The 22,570-nt window shown below is 37.5% G+C and overlaps 1 protein-coding gene across 1 annotated transcript; it reads left to right on the top strand.

The window, feature by feature from the left end:
* Window positions 1-2,246: 2,246 nt before the first annotated feature.
* On the top strand, window positions 2,247-22,570 carry LOC134205220 (uncharacterized). Its single transcript, XM_062680279.1, has 4 exons — window positions 2,247-2,332; window positions 9,313-9,445; window positions 22,020-22,180; window positions 22,354-22,570. Exons 2-4 carry the CDS (start codon window positions 9,313-9,315, stop codon window positions 22,420-22,422), a joined length of 363 nt encoding a protein of 120 aa, XP_062536263.1. The 5' UTR covers window positions 2,247-2,332; the 3' UTR covers window positions 22,423-22,570.

The following is a 22,570-nucleotide window of genomic DNA, read 5'->3' as shown; positions in this document are numbered from 1 at the left end:
TTTAATCATTTAATCTGCTTAGAATTGGTCCTGGGGTCAGGAGTTACACTGAATTGCCCGTTTTCTAAAGACAACCGCTTTCCCTTTACCCTTCCTCTTTTCTCAACGGCCATTTCACCCCTTTGTTATCTTCTCCTAGGGATAGAAAATGTGTGTACCAAATTTGGTTGAAATCGGTACAGGGGTTCAGAAGTTACACTAAATTGCCCGTTTTCTGAACAATACCCTCCCTTCAGACCCCTACCCCCTTATCCAAATTTCCTCCCGTACGATCGGCTCCTCATAGTGAATATGTGTACAAAATTTGATTGAAATCGGTCCTGGGGTTGGGAGTTACACTGAGTTGCTCGTTTTCCAAAGACAACACCTCCCCTATACCCTCCCTTTTTTCCAATGACCATCCCATCCCCTTTGTTATCTTTTCCTTATGATGTAGAATGTGTGTACCAAATTTGGTTGAAATCGGTACAGGGGTTCATGATTTACTTTGAATTGCCCGTTTTCTAAACAAAACCCCTCCCTCCAGACCCCTCCCCCTTTCCCAAATCCCTCCCATATGATTACCTCCTCGTAGTGAATATGTGTACAAAATTTGGTTGAAATCGGTCCTGGGAGTTGAAAGTTACACAGAATTGTTCGTTTTCTGAACAAAACCCTCCCACCACCCCTCCCCTTTTCTACATGACCATCCCACCCCTTTGTTAACTTCCTCTGAGGATAGAGAATGTCTGTACCAAATTTGGTTGAAATCGGTCCTGGGAGTTGAAAGTTACACAGAATTGTTCGTTTTCTGAACAAAACCCCTCCCACCCCCTTTCCCCCTTTTCTACATGACCATCCCACCCCTTTGTTAACTTCCTCTTAGGATAGAGAATGTGTGTAACAAATTTGGTTCAAATCTGTCCTGTGAGTTGAAAGTTACACAGAATTGTTCGTTTTCCGAACAAAACCCCTCCCCCCACCCTCCCCTTTTCTACATGACCATCCCTCCCCTTTGTTAACTTCCTCTGAGGATAGAGAATGTCTGTACCAAATTTGGTTGAAATCGGCCAAGTGGTTCAGAAGTAGTTAGCGAACATACATACATAGATTGGTTTTTATATATATAGATTCTTTCACTGAGGCATAGCAAACCCCGTTAGATGAAAACAAAAACGGGTACTGATATTCAAGAATGCGAAAAAAAGCTACATAAAAAAATTATTCCCAACTCGCATCGAGGAACTTGGTACATTTTGACATCTACATCAATGGATGAATAACTATCATACTCGCAGAAGAACCAATGACGAAAGGCTCTCCTCCGCTCGTTACGCATATTCTCCCAAAATGCACCAGCAGTGCAATGTGGCTCAAGTCTTCCTCGCCCTGACCACTGAGCGCTATTTATAAATCGATTAATTAAACTCGAATGCCAAGCTCGGTCTCGCTAGGCTAGTGCGAATGGAGATGAACCATACGTTCCAGAAAAAAATGAATCGACGAGGAATTAGTAGACACGACTAGGGTGAAAAGGGGCAGATTAATGTTTGGGCCATATTCCTTGTGTGTTATTATTAAACCTGAGCTTTTATAAGCATGGGTATTTGACTGAAAACTGTAACCCATCCCATGATATCGAGTATACAAGTAGTTAATATGCACTCCTCTCCTCTTAGCTTAAATTAAGTTTAAGAATAAAAACGGAGAACTTTTGAAGGATTTAGAGAATTAATATCACTTCTTGGATAAGTTTTAAATTGGATTTGCATAGGAAGATTAATTGATTTGGGATCGTCTTAAAAGTTAAAATTAAGACTGAATTGAAGCTCAATATGATTTTGATTTGTATTTGAATAAATGTGATTTGAATGAAAGTGATTTCAATTTAGATTTCAAATTAAAATTGTATATATGTAGATTGGCACTTTTAGATTTGGTATATAGGTTTACATTTCCTTCGTACTTTAAGGTATAAATTTGTACTGTACAATTATTGGGTTTTGATACTAGCAGTCAACCGTTTGCTAGGTAAGGATATACGACAAAAAACACCAAATTTGAATATTAAATCCAATATAGTTGAAAAAATAATTGATTCTAATTTGAAATCGATTAAGTAAATTGATTTGCTCCTCTTCCGTCTAGGAAGCATACTTTTAGTTTCCACTAGGGTCGACATTTCACTCCAATTTACTCTATGTTTGTCTAATTGGTTCACAACCGGGAAGCCGCCTATTTAGCACATAGCTGCTGACCATCCACCCTCAGTTATGATTGTGATCTTGAGCTGAGAGTGCAAAATTTAATAAACCATAGTCAGAAAGTAATAATTTGCAACATTTTAGAAAAAGTGAGTACATTACTTAGAATAAGCATCAAAAACACTTCCGGTTTAGATTGTTGCAAGTTACATTTTCTAGTTCTAATGATCAGTTGCGTTAGAACAAATTCATCCATTGGTTTTCCCATACTAAGCTGGGAAAATCGTACAAAATAATATGACAATACTGTAATAAATCAATTCGTGATGCGCTACATCTCTGGGATCATGAGCAGCAATATTTTGTTTTGATTTTTGTTCAAATCACTAGATAATGAAGTATAAGACTAAAATACATTTGGTCCGAAGGTGAATGTGTCTAACGTGTAAAATTTAAAATGCCCAATCAAATAAGTTTAAAAAAACAGAATATTCCACCTAACGATGATGGTGCCATTCTCGTATATTATTGAACGTATTGAGAAACATAAATATATAGTCAAAATAGCACCTTACTGCCGCAATCTGAAAAAGTGACGTATGCGTCAAATTACAACATGCTTGTTTTCCATTTTTTTTTAAAGAGTACGATAAGTACTAGGTACTCGTTAACATCAATATTTTTTTTTGGAAAATGTCGTATGCGTTACTTTTTCAGATTACGGCAGCTACAAGAGCTAGATTGAACTATTTCCATCACTTTACATTTATTTGCGTTAATTTGAAGGCATTGCAATAGTTTGTCGATTGTTCAAAAATATTAATATAGTGGAAACAAAAAGTACTATGTTTTTCGATAATTCTGGAACGCAATGACTGATTGCGCCAATTTTCAATAGTGAAAAACTAGATCACATTCCCCGTCGGATGCAATCTTTTGCGAACAAATCGGATAATGCTACACAGTTAAAAATTTTGAAAATTACACGCTATGGAAATATTTGAAGCCTTTAATTGATCCTGAATGGCACACACATAGTTACTCACCAAAATTAAACCGATTATCGGATTTTCTTGAAATTTTTAGGGAATGAAAAACTTCTAATGAGCTTATGATCAGGGATTGAATTCAAAAGAAAATGAAAAAGTCTCTCACCTATCATCTCTGAATACATATACACTGAATTCTGTTTTTACGTGATTTACATATTTCCAATTCTGCACCAACCCTAAATGTTTAACGCATATTAATTACCATGTGATTTTTCTTTGAATTATTTAGGATTTTTTTTAAACATGTTGCAAAGATTTTGGTGGCAAATTGAAGTCACACGATCAAAAATACGAAAATGGAAGGAAGCCTGTACCCCATGATAAATTTCTTTTAACCTTCCGGGACTCGCGCCGTTGTAAAAAGCACAACACCTTCGAAAAAAGCTCGCTTGTCGTTCACAAGACGGGCGGGACTGCATGAGCGATCTAGGACCATGCGAGTCCCGGAAGGTTAAAAAGCTCCAAACGCGGGGAGCACTGGTTCTGATGATGCATTTCAACTTGTTCTACATAGCTGTGCGGTATCTAACACAAAATGAGCGAAAACAAAGCGAAAATCTTCACTTCTCTGTGGGGGCTGCCTATCCGATTCTGTTTTTTCGCACTTGTATTTATACAAGTTTGATAGATTTGTTATCATGGCTTGTTATGATTCGGAACAGTTTTTGCCATTCTTTTATCGTTGTTCGTTATCTATTGAGAGCGATTTCTGCAAACCCTGGTAGTGATCCTAAAGCCTTTACGTATACTTAGGGGTCATCCACAAAGTACGTCACGTTTCTAGGGGGATCCCCCGAACAAATCCTGAGAGCAAATCGATAACTTGTCGCCAAATCTGGTTACAAATATGTACTTAATTTGATATCTTTTAGGAAGTTTTAACAGTTAAAATAGCAAAACGTTTAGCAGAAAAATCTTGCAGTGACATACACACAGTTTGATGGCAGATCATACAAATCAGAGATCAACAGCAAAATAAGATCAAAATATGTAATCAGTCATGATGATTCATATTTAAAAACAAATTATGATTTCAATTTGATATCAATTTCAAAATATGTTTTCTATATGCTCTCATTATGTTTTCAGACTTTGCTCGGGCCGAGTAGCGTGACAAGTAATACAAATCTTTTAGAGGCTTAATACAAAAAGTGTGGCGAAGGGGGAGTCCCAAAACAGAAAAAAAATTTCAAAATATCGAAAAAAATAGATTATTCGCAATAATATTAAAGTAAAATAAAGTTCAATGAAATTGCATTATTTGTGCTTATTCTATGTCTTGGGTGATACGAGAATTGTTGAATGGATGAAAAGCAAAATCTGTCGCTATGAAACGAGTAGATAGTGCCACCGTAGCCCAGTTCCTTCAAAGCCTCTCGCATGTTAACCTACATATACAGTAGCGGCATTGCTGTTTTGATGCGATGAGTGCAAAATTAGTTACCTAAAATAATCCATTCGCTTTTACTCGCGCGACACGACTGTGGAAGTGTGTATACCCGAGCAAAGCTTAAGAGCAAATCGATAACTTATTTTATTGTTGTGAAATCGCCTAATTTTGATTTCTTATACTGACATCCTTTTGGTCGTTTTAACGGTTAAAAGATCAAAATCTATAGCAGAAAAATCTCACGGGGACAACAAATCTAAAACTATTTATGCTGTTGATGAAAGCAAATTGAAAACAAATTTTGATTTTGGTTTTCGCTTACAAAATTAGTAATCAGTTTGCTGCCAATATGATAAAATGTATAATATATACAATTTAGAAATCGACACCATATGAAATCAAAAGATGTAATCAATCACGAAAAATAGAATTTGAGAACAAATCATGATTTCAATTTGATGTCGACGTCAAAATATGTTTTCAATTTGCTCTAATTTTTATATCAGACTTTGCTCGGGTAAGGGAATATAAGGGAACTGTTCCGTTTTCCATCTCATTCAGCTCATCGCAAAATAAAGAAATACAGCACCAATCTTCTTTCGCTTTTTTGCCATTTCATTGCTTTGTTTTTGATGGGATGAACATGGAAGCTATGAGATGAAGTGCCGAACAGTTCCCCTACATGTTTATTGTGGTAATGATTGAAAACGCTTGTTGCCATATGTTACATGGTTAACTGAAATAAACAAATAAAATAAAGAGCCCATTTAGTGTATGTACTGAATTCTGTGGAAATGGGTTTTTATCAAGAATATGGCGAGTTGGCTCTTGTTTCGGACAGCAGAACGATCACGAGATTTGCCGAAATATTGTGTTTTGCATTGCGCGGCCGTCAGTGCCTGTTTTGTCGTGTTTCTGCTCAGTAAGCAGATAGTTCGCGCGGCCGAGTGAGTAAACAATTGGTGCGTGATCGGACGTGGTTCAGGTAGGATTTAGAACATTCGTAAAATCCGAGTTTTTGGTTCTGATTTTAATGTTCGGGGAATAAGTTTTGTATATAATGCGAAACATTTGTAAAATCCAGGTTACTTTGTCCTCCTTTGGACGGTTCGTAAGTAAATTGATGACTATATTTTAATATTTTTTCAGCATATACTGTTATTGACAAACGCTCTACAGTCCTATCCCGATTTTGGCAACACCCATTTTTGTCTACCCCCGATTTTGGCAACACCCGTTTTGGCAACATTTTCTTCCCGATTTTGGCAACAACCTCGAAAATATTTTTTTATTACTTTTTAGAGCTAAAATCTTTTATAATTATGTAATAAGATAAACAAAACCAAAAGTGAATGTCATTAAGGTTTATATGCGTACTATGGGCTCTGTACGAATAGTGGGCACTTTCGCTGAATTAATGAACCACCACTCATATTACCGCTCATTGCAAACAATGTCTATTTAAAATTTTCTGCTCTTTTTATTCACGTTTTCCTATTCACACTACCCTAATCTAACCAACCCACCGTAAAATGTCTAATTTTTTGGCATCTCACTGATTTTGTCAACACCTATTAAGCCAAGCCCGCTGATTACATCACAATGCAACAGATACTGCATGAGTGATCCAGCAACAAGCAAACCCCGTAGGTTTAATTGCTAGTGATTGGCACATTCGATTGTTTAAATGCGCTGTCTAACCATCAAGTCGTTTTGCTCATTGTACTTTTCTGGTATCAGCCGAGAAACCGTAATTTTATCATTTTATCCGTCTATCTGCTGAATTCCCGTATATAAAATAAGCAACAATTTAATTTCAAAGAGTCTTATTTTTATAAATTAGGCAAATTTGTCTATAAATCATATGGCCTTTCCATTTTTCTGATGTGTCAATTGCATAACGAGCCTTTTGATTCCAGCATGTTTGCCAACAGTTCAATAGTAATGGTAAGAGTTTGGTAACATGTAATCGTAAGGCTCTCGAGCAGGCATTGACTTAAATCAGATCATGAGAAAAAATCGGGTTAATCTAAGCCTACTTGATGCTCTGCCGTGGGGCAAGTTATGAGCTTCCTAAGATCTTTGAAATTGAATGTTCGATGATTCATAGTTTATTGATCTTCAACACTGACCGATGGAAGCTGATTGTGTGAAGCGAATCACTTGGTAACACAACAATGAGCGAAGTTCCGGTGCGCTGATAGAAGAAGTCATTCAAGCATTCTAAAAATGAAGACCTCCATGAGTCTGGAACTCCAGTACACTGAATGGGAGGCGTTGATACTTTCTCTTGACTATCTTATCACCTTGAAAAAGGGTGAATAAAGGAGAACACAGCAAGCGGGGTACGAATGGATACCTCACCACGGCCTGGCTTGTTAGACGGTGTTGCTCATTGTTTATCACAGCAACGATCGCTCCTCTACTCATTGTTTGACATCCATCTGAATAAGGCAGTTCACTCATTGGCCATGGATGTAGCATAGATTGCAATAGATCAATACTCACAATGCTCACTTCCAATGCCTGCTCTCGTGTGTTCTGTTTGTTATGGCGAAGTATCAGAAGTGTTCTGCTGTACGTTACCAGTCACGCAGTCTACGGAGGGTCCGTAAATCATCTTCCACCTGATCGATCCACAATCGCTGCACACCTCGCCTTCTTGTGCCTGTCGAATCGTTGTAGAGAACCATTTTTACTCCAAGTGCTCGTTGGTCCTCCACAAGCATTGTCCAGATCTCGTACGTACGCTTTCCTGCCACGTTGCGTCTCCGAATTTGTCTGCTGATATCGTTATCGGAGGTCAAGTGAGCCCAAGTACACGAATTCTTCAACCACTTTGATTTTGTCGAATAGCCGTTGTCTTCTCTTGAGCCTATTTCGTCTTCATCGTGTTAATTACTAGCATGGAGAACTGGAGTGCGATGAGCATCAGCGAGCACCAGTAGGTTGAGTGCTATCAAGTATGAGAGGTGGCATGCCGCAAATGGTCTTCCAGCTTCCACTTGGCCACACTACCACTTGTAGTGCGAGGTGCACATAGTGCGCATGGATCAATCATTGCCGCCTGAAATATTCCTGGGTTGAGTGCTAGGAGACCGACTACTCTTAATCACACCGACCACAAGAAAGTTTGCCTCCATTAAAATCCATTATATAAGAATCCGAAATTTGTAGCACATTTAGTCATCTTGTATCCGTCGGATCGCTATTTGATTTATATAGAGAATTATGATAAAAACAAGCATTTTCGGCCTAAAATTTATATGAGATGTCAGATTGAAGTCAGCACTTCAATGGACTACTATAGAAACGTTTTTTTATTACTACATTTTTTTTTTTGTAAGGACATGGCCGACGCTATTATTATTTTTAAATATTATTTATTATTAAATTGGTATTATGGAATTGACTAATTAGTTACATTATGTTTTGATTACCATTCTTGAGTTTGTTTCAATTTTGTTTGAGCTACAATCTCCGAATTATGAATAATATCGCAAAAATGACAATTATGATGCACGTGCATCACTTTAACACACTACACATACTTTGTAGAATATATTCTAAGTATTGAGCTTCAATAATGCAAACAAAAAAAAAATGAAATTTTGTATGAAACTTTTTTCCCGTTTTTGGCAACATCCCCATTTTGGCAACATTAAAATCCGGTCGTGTTGCCAAAATCGGGAAGGGACTGTATATTGTTGAATAGAGCTCCCTATTATTCACCTTTCCCACTAACACAAATTTTCCTTCCCGAGACATCTATGAAGGTAGTATGGGTTCCCTGCATCTTCACTAGTAGATGTTGAACTAACATTCCTTCCCTTCATTCCGTGATTGTAAGGACGTGGCCAGGTATACAACTGCTACTGTATAGGAAAAGGTACTAATCCCAAGTACCAATTTGCGACAATATACAGTAGATTGCTCAATTGAGCATTGTATAGCCACCCACGATTTGTACAATCACACTAGTCGACCCGGCAGACGTTGTCTTGCATAGTAGGCGAAAATGCGCATTGTGAACAATCCATACGAAATCCCCATACGAATCTTTGTTTTGTTTTTCACGATTCACTCAACTTTACTAATGATTTTCGTAAAAGGAAACATCATATAAACCAGTCGGAAACGATAACGAACATTCTTGCTGAAGGAATGAAGAAAATCCATCAAGCCATTTTCGAGTTATGCGGATACGAACACAGACCATTTCATTTTTATTATATAGAAGAAGACTAGTGGACCCGGCAGACGTTGTCCTGCATAGTAGGCGAGAATGTGCGTTCCGTACTGCCCATGCAAAGTTCGCATAGAAATCACATATTAGTTTTTCACGATTTGCTCAACTTTACTTATAATTTTCGCAGTAGGAAATATCATATAAACCCGTCGGAAAATATAACGAATGTTTCTGCTGAAGAAATGAAAAAAATCCATCCAGCCGTTTTTGAGTTATGCGGATACGAACACAGACCATTTCATTTTTATATATAAGATATGCTATGCTATGTTAAATGTGTTTTTATCAAGAATATTTGAAATCGAATAAATAACCAAATAAGATGATCAACCAATTTTCATAAACCATCAGACTTGTAATTCCTCAAGCATTTTTCCTTGAGCATGCTGGACAGGTAAAGTGTTGGAACATTATTAATCTTTGTGCATTTCATTCTAGATGGCGTTGAAATCGGATCTAATTTGGGACAAACTCAACGAGCGGCTCGCCCTGATTGATCGGAACAAACGTACCTTCAAGGTGGTTCTGTTCGTTCATTTACGACAAGAGGGGAAAGTGGTTAGAAGTGTTGGTGAGTATTATGAAGTTTACAACAAGTTTTCAGTTTAGTTTAGAAAGACTGTACAGTTGGCATATTAAAAAGATCAGCTATTATGTGTATAACCCTCGTTGATGTTCACACGCCTGGAGAGTTGAGGACATTCTCGCATCCTACACTAGCACCCATTCTCAACTCATTGAAAAATTCAAAATCTACGGACACAAATCCTTAGACATTGAAGATCGGCCGTTGAATACAATTTATAGTACACCCGATTCTTTTTTTACACGGGGGATGCGTTCCGTGTAAAAAAAGTTTTCAGTTCAAAATTCGAAAATCCGTGTAAAAAAAGTTTTATGATTTCTCGACGAATCATGTAAAATGGAACAACTTTGCAAAAATTTTGTATGGGATTTTTTTTACACGGCCGTGTAAAAAAAATCCGTGTAAAAACAGAATCGGGTGTAAATACAAAGTCCTTTCATACTTCACACAACCGGTGATTGTTAGATTTTCTAACAATTCTGTTTAAGTTCCTACCAAAACCTATATAAGAACTGGACATATGCGAAAATGCTAGGATTCTAATACAAATATTTTATGAGACCTTACAATTTTACAAGCTTTTCTTACAATATTTGTTTGTGAGCTTACATTTTTTGAATAAGAATCTAACAATTTGGAATACCTACGCCTTTGCCTTATGGTAGGATCTTATACAGAATTGTTAGAAAATCTAATAGTCACTTATTGGGTGTATCAATGGGCTACTGATCAACAATCCGAAAACTCTGACCATTTTTGGAATATGCAGGCAATAAATCGACTGTCTTTAAGACGAATTAGTGCTGTTTTAGCGTGTAACCCGATTTGTCGCGTCAAGACCGAGACACTGAAGACGAGCATACTTTTAATGCGAAAATACGTATCGTAAAGTAACAATCAAATTATGGAATTAATTATTAAATGAACAAATTTGTAATTCATAAAATTTATTGCAGACTTGCAGTTCCATGTTACAAGCTTTCAATCGTGATCCTTTATTCGTTATCCTTTGAACATCTAGTGAGCTTCGTGGCCATGCGGTTAGCGACGTCAATCGTCTAGACGCATGTGCTAGGGAGTGTGGGTTCGATTCCCGCCCGGTAAGGAGAAAACTTTCCATGATCGAAGAATTCCCCACTGGTCCACTGGGTGCTATGTGTCCTGTCCGTTGTCTCATGCTAGGTGTTCAGTCTGTACGACCTCTGGTCAAAAACGGTGTTCCTGTCTTTATAACATCTTTTCCAAAAAAGTAAAAATCTGACTTTCCTCACACGTCATGAATCAAGAAAAAGAGAAATGATGATACCCTGCAATATTCACACACCATAGTTGGTCGGACGCACGGTGGCAAGCGAGCCTCTATTGTCGTTGCAGAAGCCTCAATACGACAAGTAGAAGCACATGTTTGTGATTCAAACGCATCCGGCTGTTGTTCTATGCTGATACACATAGTTGGGTAGAGAGAAAAGGTGTGAAATGTTGCCAAAGCAGATTCGATGGATACGGGGAATTGACTGATAGGGTAGAAGCACTATATTTTGCCACTCTAAACGTATGTTTATCTCTACAACAGTGACGGGAAATGTCATTTCGATGTCATGGGACTAATTTGCTAATAACTTTTTTCACAAGTCATTTACAATTATGTTTTCCTTATAAACATGTAGCCCTTAAAGAACCCGAAAACTTTTTCTAACAGGTAATTCTTCAAATATGATATTGGCGGCGTGAGAGCCGAATTAGTGTCATATGACATTAATGTCATGACATTCCGTGACATTTTTTTAATATCGCTTTCATGGCTCACACTTTGTATTTAGAACAACGATCTGTTCGACAAAGTTCTAGGACCCTCTAAGTACTACATGTTAGTCAAAAAATCCGTCCTGTTAATTACTTTTGAAAAAAAGTTATCAGGAGATTAGTAATAGCAATGCCATGACCTTTTTTTTACATTTCCCATCACTGCTCTCAAATTGTCGCAATATGCAAAAATCTAATAATTGTGGAGATGTTGGGATGTTGGGGTATTACGTAAAACTGGTCTTTACCTAGCAAATCTGATTTAATAATGACGATTAATTATTGCTATTTTATATAAATATGCCGTTTAATTAGCAAGTATTCTGATTCAATTATTGCCACACATTTCTCCCAAAATCTGTTTTAAATAGACGAATCCAAATAACAATAAGAAGAAGACAACCGATGCTGTTGATAGTGGCGAAAATTAATTCAGGTTTAAATTTCAGAACTATGAATGGAACCTCGCCAGTGGCGATAATTGAAATTACTAACTTTTTAGTGGTAAATTTCGCCACCTTTTATTTAACTAAATTTAGACAAAAGCATGTCATCAGACCGCATCGTGCTTTCGTGCTGTGCGGTTCTTTCTCTCTTTGCGGAAGGAAGTTTTTAATACTACCCGAAGCTATTTTAATTTCAACGGTGCTTCTTAGCGCTATTTGTACCCACTGATCCCGTTACGATCTTTGCAAGGACCCGTGCCTTCGTTTTACGTTGGACCCGTTTGCGGAAGTAAAATTCCGACAAGCGGTGGTAATCCTGCAGGGACACCGTTCTGGGAAAAAACCTCTTAGAAGGTCACGTCTCCACGCTCAGCAATGAGTATTAACAAAAACAAGAGGAAGGGAGTCTCTGAATTCTCCACTTCCTTCAAAGAAACAAGGTTTCAAGACCGTCCTGCCCAAGCGCGGAAAAAATAGAAGGAAGCTGGAGAATTCAGATATTCCTTCTAACTCTAATATCGGAAATAATTCTTCTCCAATCGAACTGAGCAATCAGTTCGATTTGATTAATGATGAAATTGAGCAAATCGAATCTACCTCTAGCCCAGGTGATTCGATTCATGCGAAAAAGCAAAGGATTCCGCCAATTGTGGTATCTGTTGCCGAGTTTTCTGGCTTCCGGAATGAGATTTTGAGTAACCTTCAGGGGATCAAGGTTTCATTTCAGATTGCTAGGAAGGGTGACTGCCGCGTTTTGCCGGGATCCTTTGACGATCGCAAACGTCTTCTTCACTATTGAACTGAGAAGCGCCATAAATTCTTCACATACGACGACAAAACTGAGCGATTGTTCAAAGTCGTCTTGAAAGGTCTCCCCAGTGATGACAAATCACTGGATGAGATTAAAATTGAAATTTCTCAATTACTTGGATTTTCACCAGTCCAAGTAATTAAGATGAAAACGAAATCCCATTCTGGTACTTCCCCGAGGGGCATTTCTCAAGAATTTTATTTAGTTCATTTTAACAAAAGTGAACTAAATAATATGAAAAGTTTGGAAAAGGCCTGTATTATGTCTCATGTCCGTGTTACATGGGAACATTTCCGCAGGCCTGGGGGAAATTTCCAAAGCCCTACCCAGTGCCGTAAGTGCCAAAAGTGGGGTCATGGAACCAAACATTGTCACATGGATGCTAAATGCATGATTTGTGGTGGGACCTCTCACGCCAAGTACGCATGTCCTGTGAGAGAAGATTCAAATAAATTTAAGTGCGCAAACTGTGGGGGCAATCATAAATCCAATTTCTGGGAATGCCCTTCACGCAAAAAAGTTTTGAATTCCCGTGCAAAATTGATGACGGGAAATTCCAATCGGATCCCAGATTCGATGGGTAGAAATTTTTCAAACGCTCAAATTTCGAAACCGGTTACCGGTCGAGCAATTCATACCCACCACAATTCACAAACAAATTTTGCCGCTCGTCCACGGGTAGCAAGCACTTCAGTAAATTCCAATTTTTCCAATGTACCGACGTATGCAAACATCGCTGCTGGTAGACCAAAGTTATCTTCTCAAAATGAGGTTTATCCCCATGTCCCAACGGAAAATAACGGTCATGTTGCCGATTCAGGTAGCATGACTGCTTCCGATTTTGATTTTTAACTGAACAATTGCATCACATGATTGATGCAATGTTCAAAGTAAATACCATTCCTAAAGCTGTTCAGGTTGGTATAAAGTACACACAAAAAATTGTTATCGGACTCCGTTTTAATGGATCTGAATAATTGTGTGAAAGTTCTAAATTGGAATGCCTGCTCTCTAAAGGGTAAGGAAGATGAATTATTCAACTTCCTTTCAGTTCATAATGTACATATTGCCATTATAACTGAAACGTATTTAAAACCAGGACTCTCCATTAAAAGAGATCCAAACTATTTTATCTACAGAGATGATCGTCTTGACAGCGCCTGTGGTGGGGTCGCCATTGTCATTAATAGACGTATCAAACATAAATTATTTTCTTCGTTCGAAACCAAAGTTTTTGAAACCTTGGGAGTTTCTGTTGAAACAAATTTTGGACAATTTTCCTTCATTGCAGCCTACTTGCCTTTTCAATGCAATGGGCAGCAAAAGAATTTGTTGAAAGCTGATCTTCAAATTCTGACTCGCAACAAATCAAAATTCTTCGTAATTGGTGACTTCAATGCCAAACACCGTTCATGGAATAATGCTCAAAGCAATTCCAATGGTAAAATTTTATTTGAAGATTGTTCTGCGGGATATTATACTATTCAATATCCCAATGGACCAACTTGTTTTTCTTCCAGTCGAAATCCTTCTACAATTGATTTAGTTTTAACGGATTCAAGTCAGCTGTGTGGCCAATTGGTAACTCATGCTGACTTTGACTCTGATCACCTTCCTGTGACATTTGAAATCTCACAAGAAGCCATTTATAATCCAATCAGCTCTACTTTTAATTATCATAGAGCTGATAGGGATTTATATAAAACGTATATCGATAGGAATTTTGATGTTGATATTCCTCTCGATACCAAAAGTGATATTGATAATGCTCTCGTATCTTTGACAAATTTAATTGTCGAAGCCAGAGGCATTGCAATTCCGAAATGTGAAGTTAAATTCAACTCCATTATTATTGACGACGATCTTCAGCTACTGATCCGTCTTAAAAATGTGAGAAGAAGGCAATACCAAAGAACTCGCGATCCCGCGTTGAAAGTTATTTGGCGAGATTTGCAAAGTGAAATTGAAAAACGTTTCGTTATTCTGAGAAATACCAACTTTGAGAATAATGTCTCGAAGTTGGATCCCAGTTCGAAACCCTTTTGGAAATTAACAAAAATTCTTAAAAAACCTCAAAAGCCAATTCCAGCGCTTAAAGAGGGAAATAAAATTTTATTAACAAATGGCGAAAAGGCTCAAAAACTTGCTCAGCAGTTCGAGAGAGCCCATAATTTTAGTCTAGGTCTCACTAGTCCAATTGAGGATCAGGTTACACGGAGCTTCGAAGACATTCTCAATCAAGAGAATGTTTTTGACCCTTCGTTGGGAACCAATTTGGATGAAGTGAGATCTATTACTAGAAAATTTAAAAATATGAAAGCCCGGGTGATGATGGTATTTTCTACATACTTATCAAAAACTTCCTGAGAGCTCTTTATCCTTTTTGGTTAATTTATTTAACAAATGTTTTCAATTGGCATACTTTCCAGATAAATGGAAAAACGCCAAAGTTGTTCCAATTTTGAAGCCGGACAAAAAAATCCAGCTGAGGCTTCTAGTTATCGCTCAATCAGTTTGCTTTCTTCAATAAGCAAACTGTTTGAAAAGATTATTTTAAATAGAATGATGGTTCATATTAATGACAATTCTATTTTGCTGATGAGCAATTTGGTTTTCGCCATGGGCATTCAACCACTCATCAGTTATTAAGAGTTACGAACTTAATTCGGCTCAACAAATCTGAAGGATATTCGACTGGAGTTGCTCTTCTTGATATAGAGAAAGCATTTGACAGTGTTTGGCATGAAGGTTTGATTGTAAAATTGATGAATTTTAATTTTCCTCTGTACATCATTAAACTGATCCAAAATTATTTATCAGATCGCTCGCTACAGGTAAACTATCAGAATACTAAATCTGATAGATTACCTGTAAGGGCTGGTGTCCCCCAAGGCAGCATACTGGGGCCCATATTGTATAACATTTTTACTTCTGACTTACCTGATTTACCACCAGGGTGTCAAAAATCTTTGTTTGCAGATGACACGGGCCTTTCAGCCAAAGGGCGAAGCCTTCGTGTCATTTGTAGTAGATTGCAAAAAAGTTTGGATATTTTCTCCACTTACTTGCAAAATGGAAAATTTCCCCGAATGCTTCCAAAACTCAGCTTATAATTTTCCCACATAAGCCGAGAGCTTCTTATTTGAAACCTTCTAGCAGACATATTGTCACTATGAATGGGGTTCCAATTAATTGGTCTAGCGAAGCTAAATATTTAGGACTTCTGCTAGATCAAAATTAACTTTAAAAATCACATTGAAGGCCTTCAAGCCAAATGTAACAAATATATTAAGTGTCTATATCCACTTATAAACAGAAAATCAAAACTTTGTCTTAAGAACAAACTTTTGATTTACAAACAAATTTTAGACCTGCCATGTTGTATGCTGTGCCAATATGGACTAGTTGCTGCAATACCAGAAAGAAGGCACTTCAGAGGATTCAAAATAAAATTCTGAAAATGATTCTGAAGTTGCCTCCGTGGTATAGTACCAATGAACTTCATAGAATTTCTAATATTGAGACATTGCAACAAATGTCCAACAAAATAATTTCCAATTTTAGACAAAAATCGTTGCAATCTTCTATTGCAACGATTAACTCCTTGTACCCTTAGTATAAAATAGGTTAAGTTTATTTTAAGTTGAAAACATTGTAATTCCTACATGGTTCAATTCAACCAGAGGAAAAAATTCTAACTGCCAGAGGCAATTGAAATGTATTAATAATAACTAAAAGCGTAACATAGCAAATAAGGATGATAGTGTTAAGAAAACACGGAACACCTAGTCTAAGAGATGAATGCATGTATTAGATAATTAGCAAATAAAATTAGTTAAAAAAAAAAAAAAAGACAAAAGCATGAACTCTTTTATTTGAAACCGTTAGTAATCGCATTTTTGAATAATTCTTATGATTGTGTACGTATATTGGTAATAATTTTGAATGTTTGATCAGTTTTTCCTGCATTTGTTTATTTTGGCACGTTCTTCAAACGGACAAAAATTGCCATGGTATCGAGACAACTATTTTCAGATGCATTTTTCATCATTAATTGTAGATTAATAATAACAATATTTTAAATTGACGTATGCATATGCATGTTTACTAGAGCTGTAGGAGAGACTGGGGAGACTTGATCCTCTTTTCTGATTTCCGATGTATCACAGCCAAAAATAAATAATTATGCGCGATTTCCACACAGACTCTCTAAGAAATATAATATTTAACTTTACTGATGTATGACAGTCCTTAAATTATTGTTGTTATTGATACACAATCGATTTTTTTGAGTGCTGTCAAAAATCGACTTTTAAAATATTCGGGGGAAATAGATCCCTCTCTAAGAACTTGCTTTGATAAACTTAGAAAGGTGCTTTCAGATTTTTAAAATATTTTTCCTTCAAAATACGCGGAATTTTCGAATTGCTGTGCGTATACATGAACGACTTTTGTTATTAAATTCGACAACACATACAATTTAAAAATTTGGGGAGACTTGATCCCCTTTCTATGATATCTACGCAATAAATATTTTTTCCTGCCAACCCTCCATCAAATCTGTCAAATCTACAAAAAATTAGAAGCCAAATTTTTGTATGGGTGACTAATGGGGGATCAAGTGTCCCCATATTGAGGCAATAACTTAAAATCCAAATATCCTAAAACTTTGATGGAATGTTGACATTTTCGTCAAATCGTCAAGCATATTCATGACTTTGTGCTGTGAAAAAACGAAAGCATTTGATCATTGTTATGAAAAGTTGTTCAAATTTTGCGTGGCTAATAAAAAAATCTTTAGGAAGGTCAAAACATACAAACCGCCCTGCAGAATAAATAAGGTTGTCAATTCAAAAAATAACTCACCACATAAAGGTCATTTTTCTAGAAAATCTATACTAAAAAATACGCTAGAACAAAACAACTTTAGTTCTCGATAAAACAGGGGTAATCAAGTCTCCCTGGGGATCAAGTCTTCCTACCTTCCCCTATGATTGTTTATTACAGTTAAGTAAAATATTGCACTAGAGCAGCGGTTCTCAACCTTTTTCTTGAGAGGTACCCCTTTGAACTTTTGCATTAATTGAGGTACCCCCTGTTTTTTTCTGTAAGTGACTTACTTACGTAACTTATGAGATCCATGAAAAATGGACCTGAAAACTAACGAGATATATGGCTCTCCACAAGTTGGTCTAAAATTTTCATTATTCCGTGAAATTTTCCAATTCAAATTAAGTTTATACATCAAGCTTCCAAATAACTTGAAAGTTGGCTTCGAGCCTCTTGAAAGGAGGTTTCTGAACCTCTTGAAGGGAGGGTTCCGAGTCCCTTTAAAGGCGGCTTTTCAGCCTCTAAGCCTCTCAGTAGGCTTCTAAGCCTCTTGAAAGAATAATTCCGAGCCATTTGAAGGGAGGTTTCCGAGAATGTTGAAAGTACATTTCCGTGTCTCGTGAAAGGAGGCTCTTGAAAGAAGTCTTCTGGGCCTTTTAAAAGAAAGCTCCTGAACCTTTTAAAATGATGCTTTCGAGCCCTTTAAAGGCGGCTTTCAAGCCTCTTGAAAGGAAGCTTCCGAGCCTCCTAAAAGAAAGCTTCCGGGCTTCTTGAAAGAAGGCTTCCGAGCCTCCTAAAAGAAAGCTTCCGGGCTTCTTGAAAGGAGGCTTCCGGGCTTCTTGAAAGGAGGCTTCCGGGCCTCTTGAAAGGAGGCTTCCGGGCCTCTTGAAAGGAGGCTTCCTGGCCTCTTGAAAGGAGGCTTCCGGGCCTCTTGAAAGGAGGCTTCCGGGCCTCTTGAAAGGAGGCTTCCGGGCCTCTTGAAAGGAGGCTTCTGGGCCTCTTGAAAGAAGGCTTCCTGGCCTCTTGAAAGGAGGCTTTCTGGCCTCTTGAAAGGAGGCTTTCTGGCCTCTTGAAAGGAGGCTTCCTGGCCTCTTGAGAGGAGGCTTCCAGGCCTCTTGAAAGGAGGCTTTCAGGCCTCTTGAAAGAGGCTTCCAGGCCTTTTGAAAGGGAGACTTCCAGGCCTCTTGAAAGGGAGACTTCCTGGCCTCTTGCAAGGAGGCTTTCTGGGTTCTTAAAAGGAGGCTTCTAGGCCTCTTGAAAGGAGGCTTCCAGGCCTCTTGAACGGAGGCTGCCTGGCCTCTTGAAAGGAGGCTTCCGGGCCTCTTGAAAGGAGGCTTCCGGGCCTCTTGAAAGGAGGCTTCCGGGCCTCTTGAAAGGAGGCTTCCGGGCCTCTTGAAAGGAGGGGAAGGTATCCCCAGGGGTACATGTACCCCAGGTTGAGACCCGCTGCACTAGAGAGTTAAAAAAACTACTTGTTTTACCAAGGTGGCGAAATATATTGCATCTACCCTATCCCATCGTTATTAGCTAGTTATGAAACAACTTCGCGCAAAGGCAGCTGTTGTATAATTGGTAATACGTCCGTGTACTTAATGGAATAGTATGGGTTCAAGTCCCACCGGCAGCCGAATCTTTTTTTTTCGCAATATCTCATAAAAAAAACAACAGTTTCATAGTAGGCGTCGTTGAAAACGGATGCAATTTTTCCTCGCGTGTGACAGTTTTACCTAGGTGAAAATTTGTAATTTTTTGTTTGAATCAAATTTGTAGCATCATCAGACGCCCCAGATTTGCATCTTTTTGGCGTACGAAATCCAGGATGTCGTACACAAATGTAGAAGAAAAGAAGATCCTGATGACATCCATTACGAACACTGCAGTTGCCGATAGTTCTTTTCTTTTGGATTTATGTCGTCGTAACTCACTAGTCGGTGGGAAATTGGTCACTGGAACCGATGGAGACCTGCTTGGGGGCTAGAATACTCTTATCAAAAACGATGGTGCTGCCAATTAATTCAGTAAGATGTTGTAGTCATAAGCCGAGCAAAGGTAAGAGACATTCGATTTTTCGCTTTTGTCATTGCGTTCCTCAGGCAAAGGCAATGTCCACATCGAAAAAGGACGAAACTTAAGGATTACTTCCTTAGTTCATTGCGGTTCATGGTTTTAGGTCATACCAAAAAAGATTATTTCTTTCAGATAATTTTTGATAAATTAAATATGAAATAAATATGAAATTGTGTAGCGGACAAAATGAAGCACTAAGACCAGGAAGCCAGGATTAATGTATCAGTCAAACTTATTGTCTCCCGATCTACAATCCTGGGATTTACTCGTGAAGCTAATCGAGACGCCACATTTATTATATCAATTTATTATATTGAAAAGAAAACGTCATATTCCGTCTAGTCATGTTAATGATGATGATTACGGGTCTCTCCATGATTCAATATTTTATTATAATATACTGATCCGCATTAAAAAAAATGAAAATGCCATAAAAAAAACAGATTAACAAAACCTTTTTTTTTCATAGTAGGGCCAAGCAAATATTTTAAGTAGAGGGCAAACTGATCAATAAAGTTTTAATTTGAAACATTCTGTCCGTGTACGATATTCCCGATTTTGTTATAGCATGCTAGATAATCTGAACCAAATAAAGCAAAACATCATGCCAGATCGTCTCTCCTACTAGTTTCTACTTCATTCTATAGGTTCCTACAGGTTTCGTGCTGTATCCAAGGTGTCATTAGTTATTCATCTTAGTATCCCGTTCCAGAAATGCTGTTTTTGTATCCAAGGAAAGTTCGTCATGCCTCACCGCCACGCTTTGTTCGCATGTTCCAGCTAAGTTGATAAGAGAGCGCCACATGCAACTCCACCTGTTTCAACGATTATTTTGTTTTAAAAAACCCAATCATAAATATTGTTTTGCTCCATCAACATTGCAGGAATAGAACGTTTTAATTTATTTTCTCCATACATACTCTAAGGTAGGTTCTCCCGATGGCATTTCATAACAAAATGTTTACATTGTGCTGTAATAATGCAAAAATGGCTGGAGGGTCCACTATTGGTTGGGGGTCCACTATTGGGCACTTTACCCTAGCATGTATGAAACATTGAAAACGGCCTTCCTGTTGAGGTCGATATACGATCATGTGATGGAATCAAATGGGATAGTACTAACTCATCTTATGACAAGTGATTCAATGTGGAATAATAACCAAAAGCTGCGGCCTGCTTCTACAGTTCAAAATTGCTATACGGCCCTTGATAGTATGCATGATGGGAGCAACTGAATTATAACATCTTTTTCAGGCATAGTTGTATCGTAAGTCATATCTTTTAAACAGCATAGGAATGATGGGATGCTAACGGTTCAACCAGATGTAGATGATTACCAACAGTATGAGCTCCAGAACAACTTGGAGTGCCTGGAACCTTTGCGTAGCGCAAATACTCTTAGACTCTGTGAGCCTGTATGGACATAATCAGTTAACTTCGTTTCCATATCAGGAGCTGCTTACCTGTAAGACCAAATGATCTAATCTCCAGGATAATTTGGAGAACCTAGAACCCAGAACATATCTTAACATAAAAACAACAAAAATCATTTGTTTGAGAAACTGCACTCCATTTTACACAATTTCGAGAAAACAATAAAAAACTGTTTTTGAAAAAGCGGCACCGAATATTTCATTTTTTTCCGCACAGATCAATAGTGTTAGTCAAAACTCTGCATCCTGGGGCACTTCCTGTTCGAAAATTGCAAGCAGTACTCCATAATTGCTCTTTAAAGTGCGTGTACATATGCAAACAAAAAAAATCATAAATTTCCGAACGATTTTTTCATACTTTTTTTGCCAGAATACGTATTTTGGATTTAAGAATATAAAAAATCTCATTTTGACCAAAAATGTCACATATGCACTTACTCAAAAAACGTTTCAAATGCAATGCTGGGTCGATAACACACGTAAGTTAGGCAATTAATGTTCAACCAGCAACGTTTGATATTCCTCTTGGCTTGACCATCCCTAATTTTCCATACAAACTTGCGTCTAGGATTTTGATGCCGTGTTCCAATTTTTTTCTTTCACCAGGGGTCACTAGTTACCTCAATTTATTTTTGGTTTTATCTTGAAGCAATAGTTTTTTTTTCACAATTTGTTACGCAGTGTAATACATTGTTCTTATATAGAAATGCTCAAACATGTTTTGGACGTGCAGAATATACAATTTTAACTGAATAATTCACTTGAAACGACTTTATTTGCTTTCTTTATATTTTAGTGAAGAAGCTTACATTTTTGTTTTTGAATCTACCTATTTTGTGTTTGTCAGTATTTTATACAGAATTATAAAAATTTCTGGTTTCCATACTAAATTCACGCTTATAAAGTTCTTGAACATCAAGAGTGCATCCAGGAACTAATTTTTAATCCTAAAGTCATCAGACAAGTCCAATACACTATGCAGTAAAAATCTGAGCTTGACTCACACTTTTTGAACTCGAATGGCATGAGCGGAATTACATGCCGCTAATTTCAGAATAGAATTAGGACACGTCGCAGGATAATCTTTTTTTGCGGCTTATTAGAAAACTTGGTATGGTTTGATAAAATTATTAATTCCTATTAAATTGCTTTTTCTCCCTTTCCTATAGTGTTGGACTTCGATGAACTGAAAATTTCGGAAATCGAGCTAGCAGCAACCAGCACCGCAGACTACCCGGCCGAACGTATCGACGGGTCCGTCACGATTGACGACAACGATTTCTATTTGGTGGCAACGAAGGAAACCACATTTGCGGCCCTTATCGAACAGGTGAGGCATGATGTCGTCTGATGCTACGTTATCAATCGCAACAGGTGCCATAAACTGCAACTCCTGATAATGTGGCGTGGACTTGGGACTGTTACAGCAGTTTTGAGTTTCTGGCTTGTGGATTACATGACATTTATTGATGTTTTTATTTATTCTATTCCTTTCTGTTTTAGGGAAAAGTGGATATAACTGGAAATAAAGAGACATTCATAACACTGGATGAAAAATTTAGGAAAAAGTGAACCACATTGTTCACATGGAACAACCAAAATAATCAATGTGAAATATAATAAGCATCAATGAATAATTGCTTTGTAACTCTCATAAAAGGTTCGCATTACTCCTCGTAAAGCGCAATAATAAAATATGGTATATATCCGTACAATCCAA

This window comes from Armigeres subalbatus, chromosome 1 (assembly GCF_024139115.2).
Source record: "Armigeres subalbatus isolate Guangzhou_Male chromosome 1, GZ_Asu_2, whole genome shotgun sequence".
Classification (NCBI taxonomy): domain Eukaryota; kingdom Metazoa; phylum Arthropoda; class Insecta; order Diptera; family Culicidae; genus Armigeres; species Armigeres subalbatus.
This window is presented reverse-complemented; position numbering and strand designations above follow the sequence as displayed.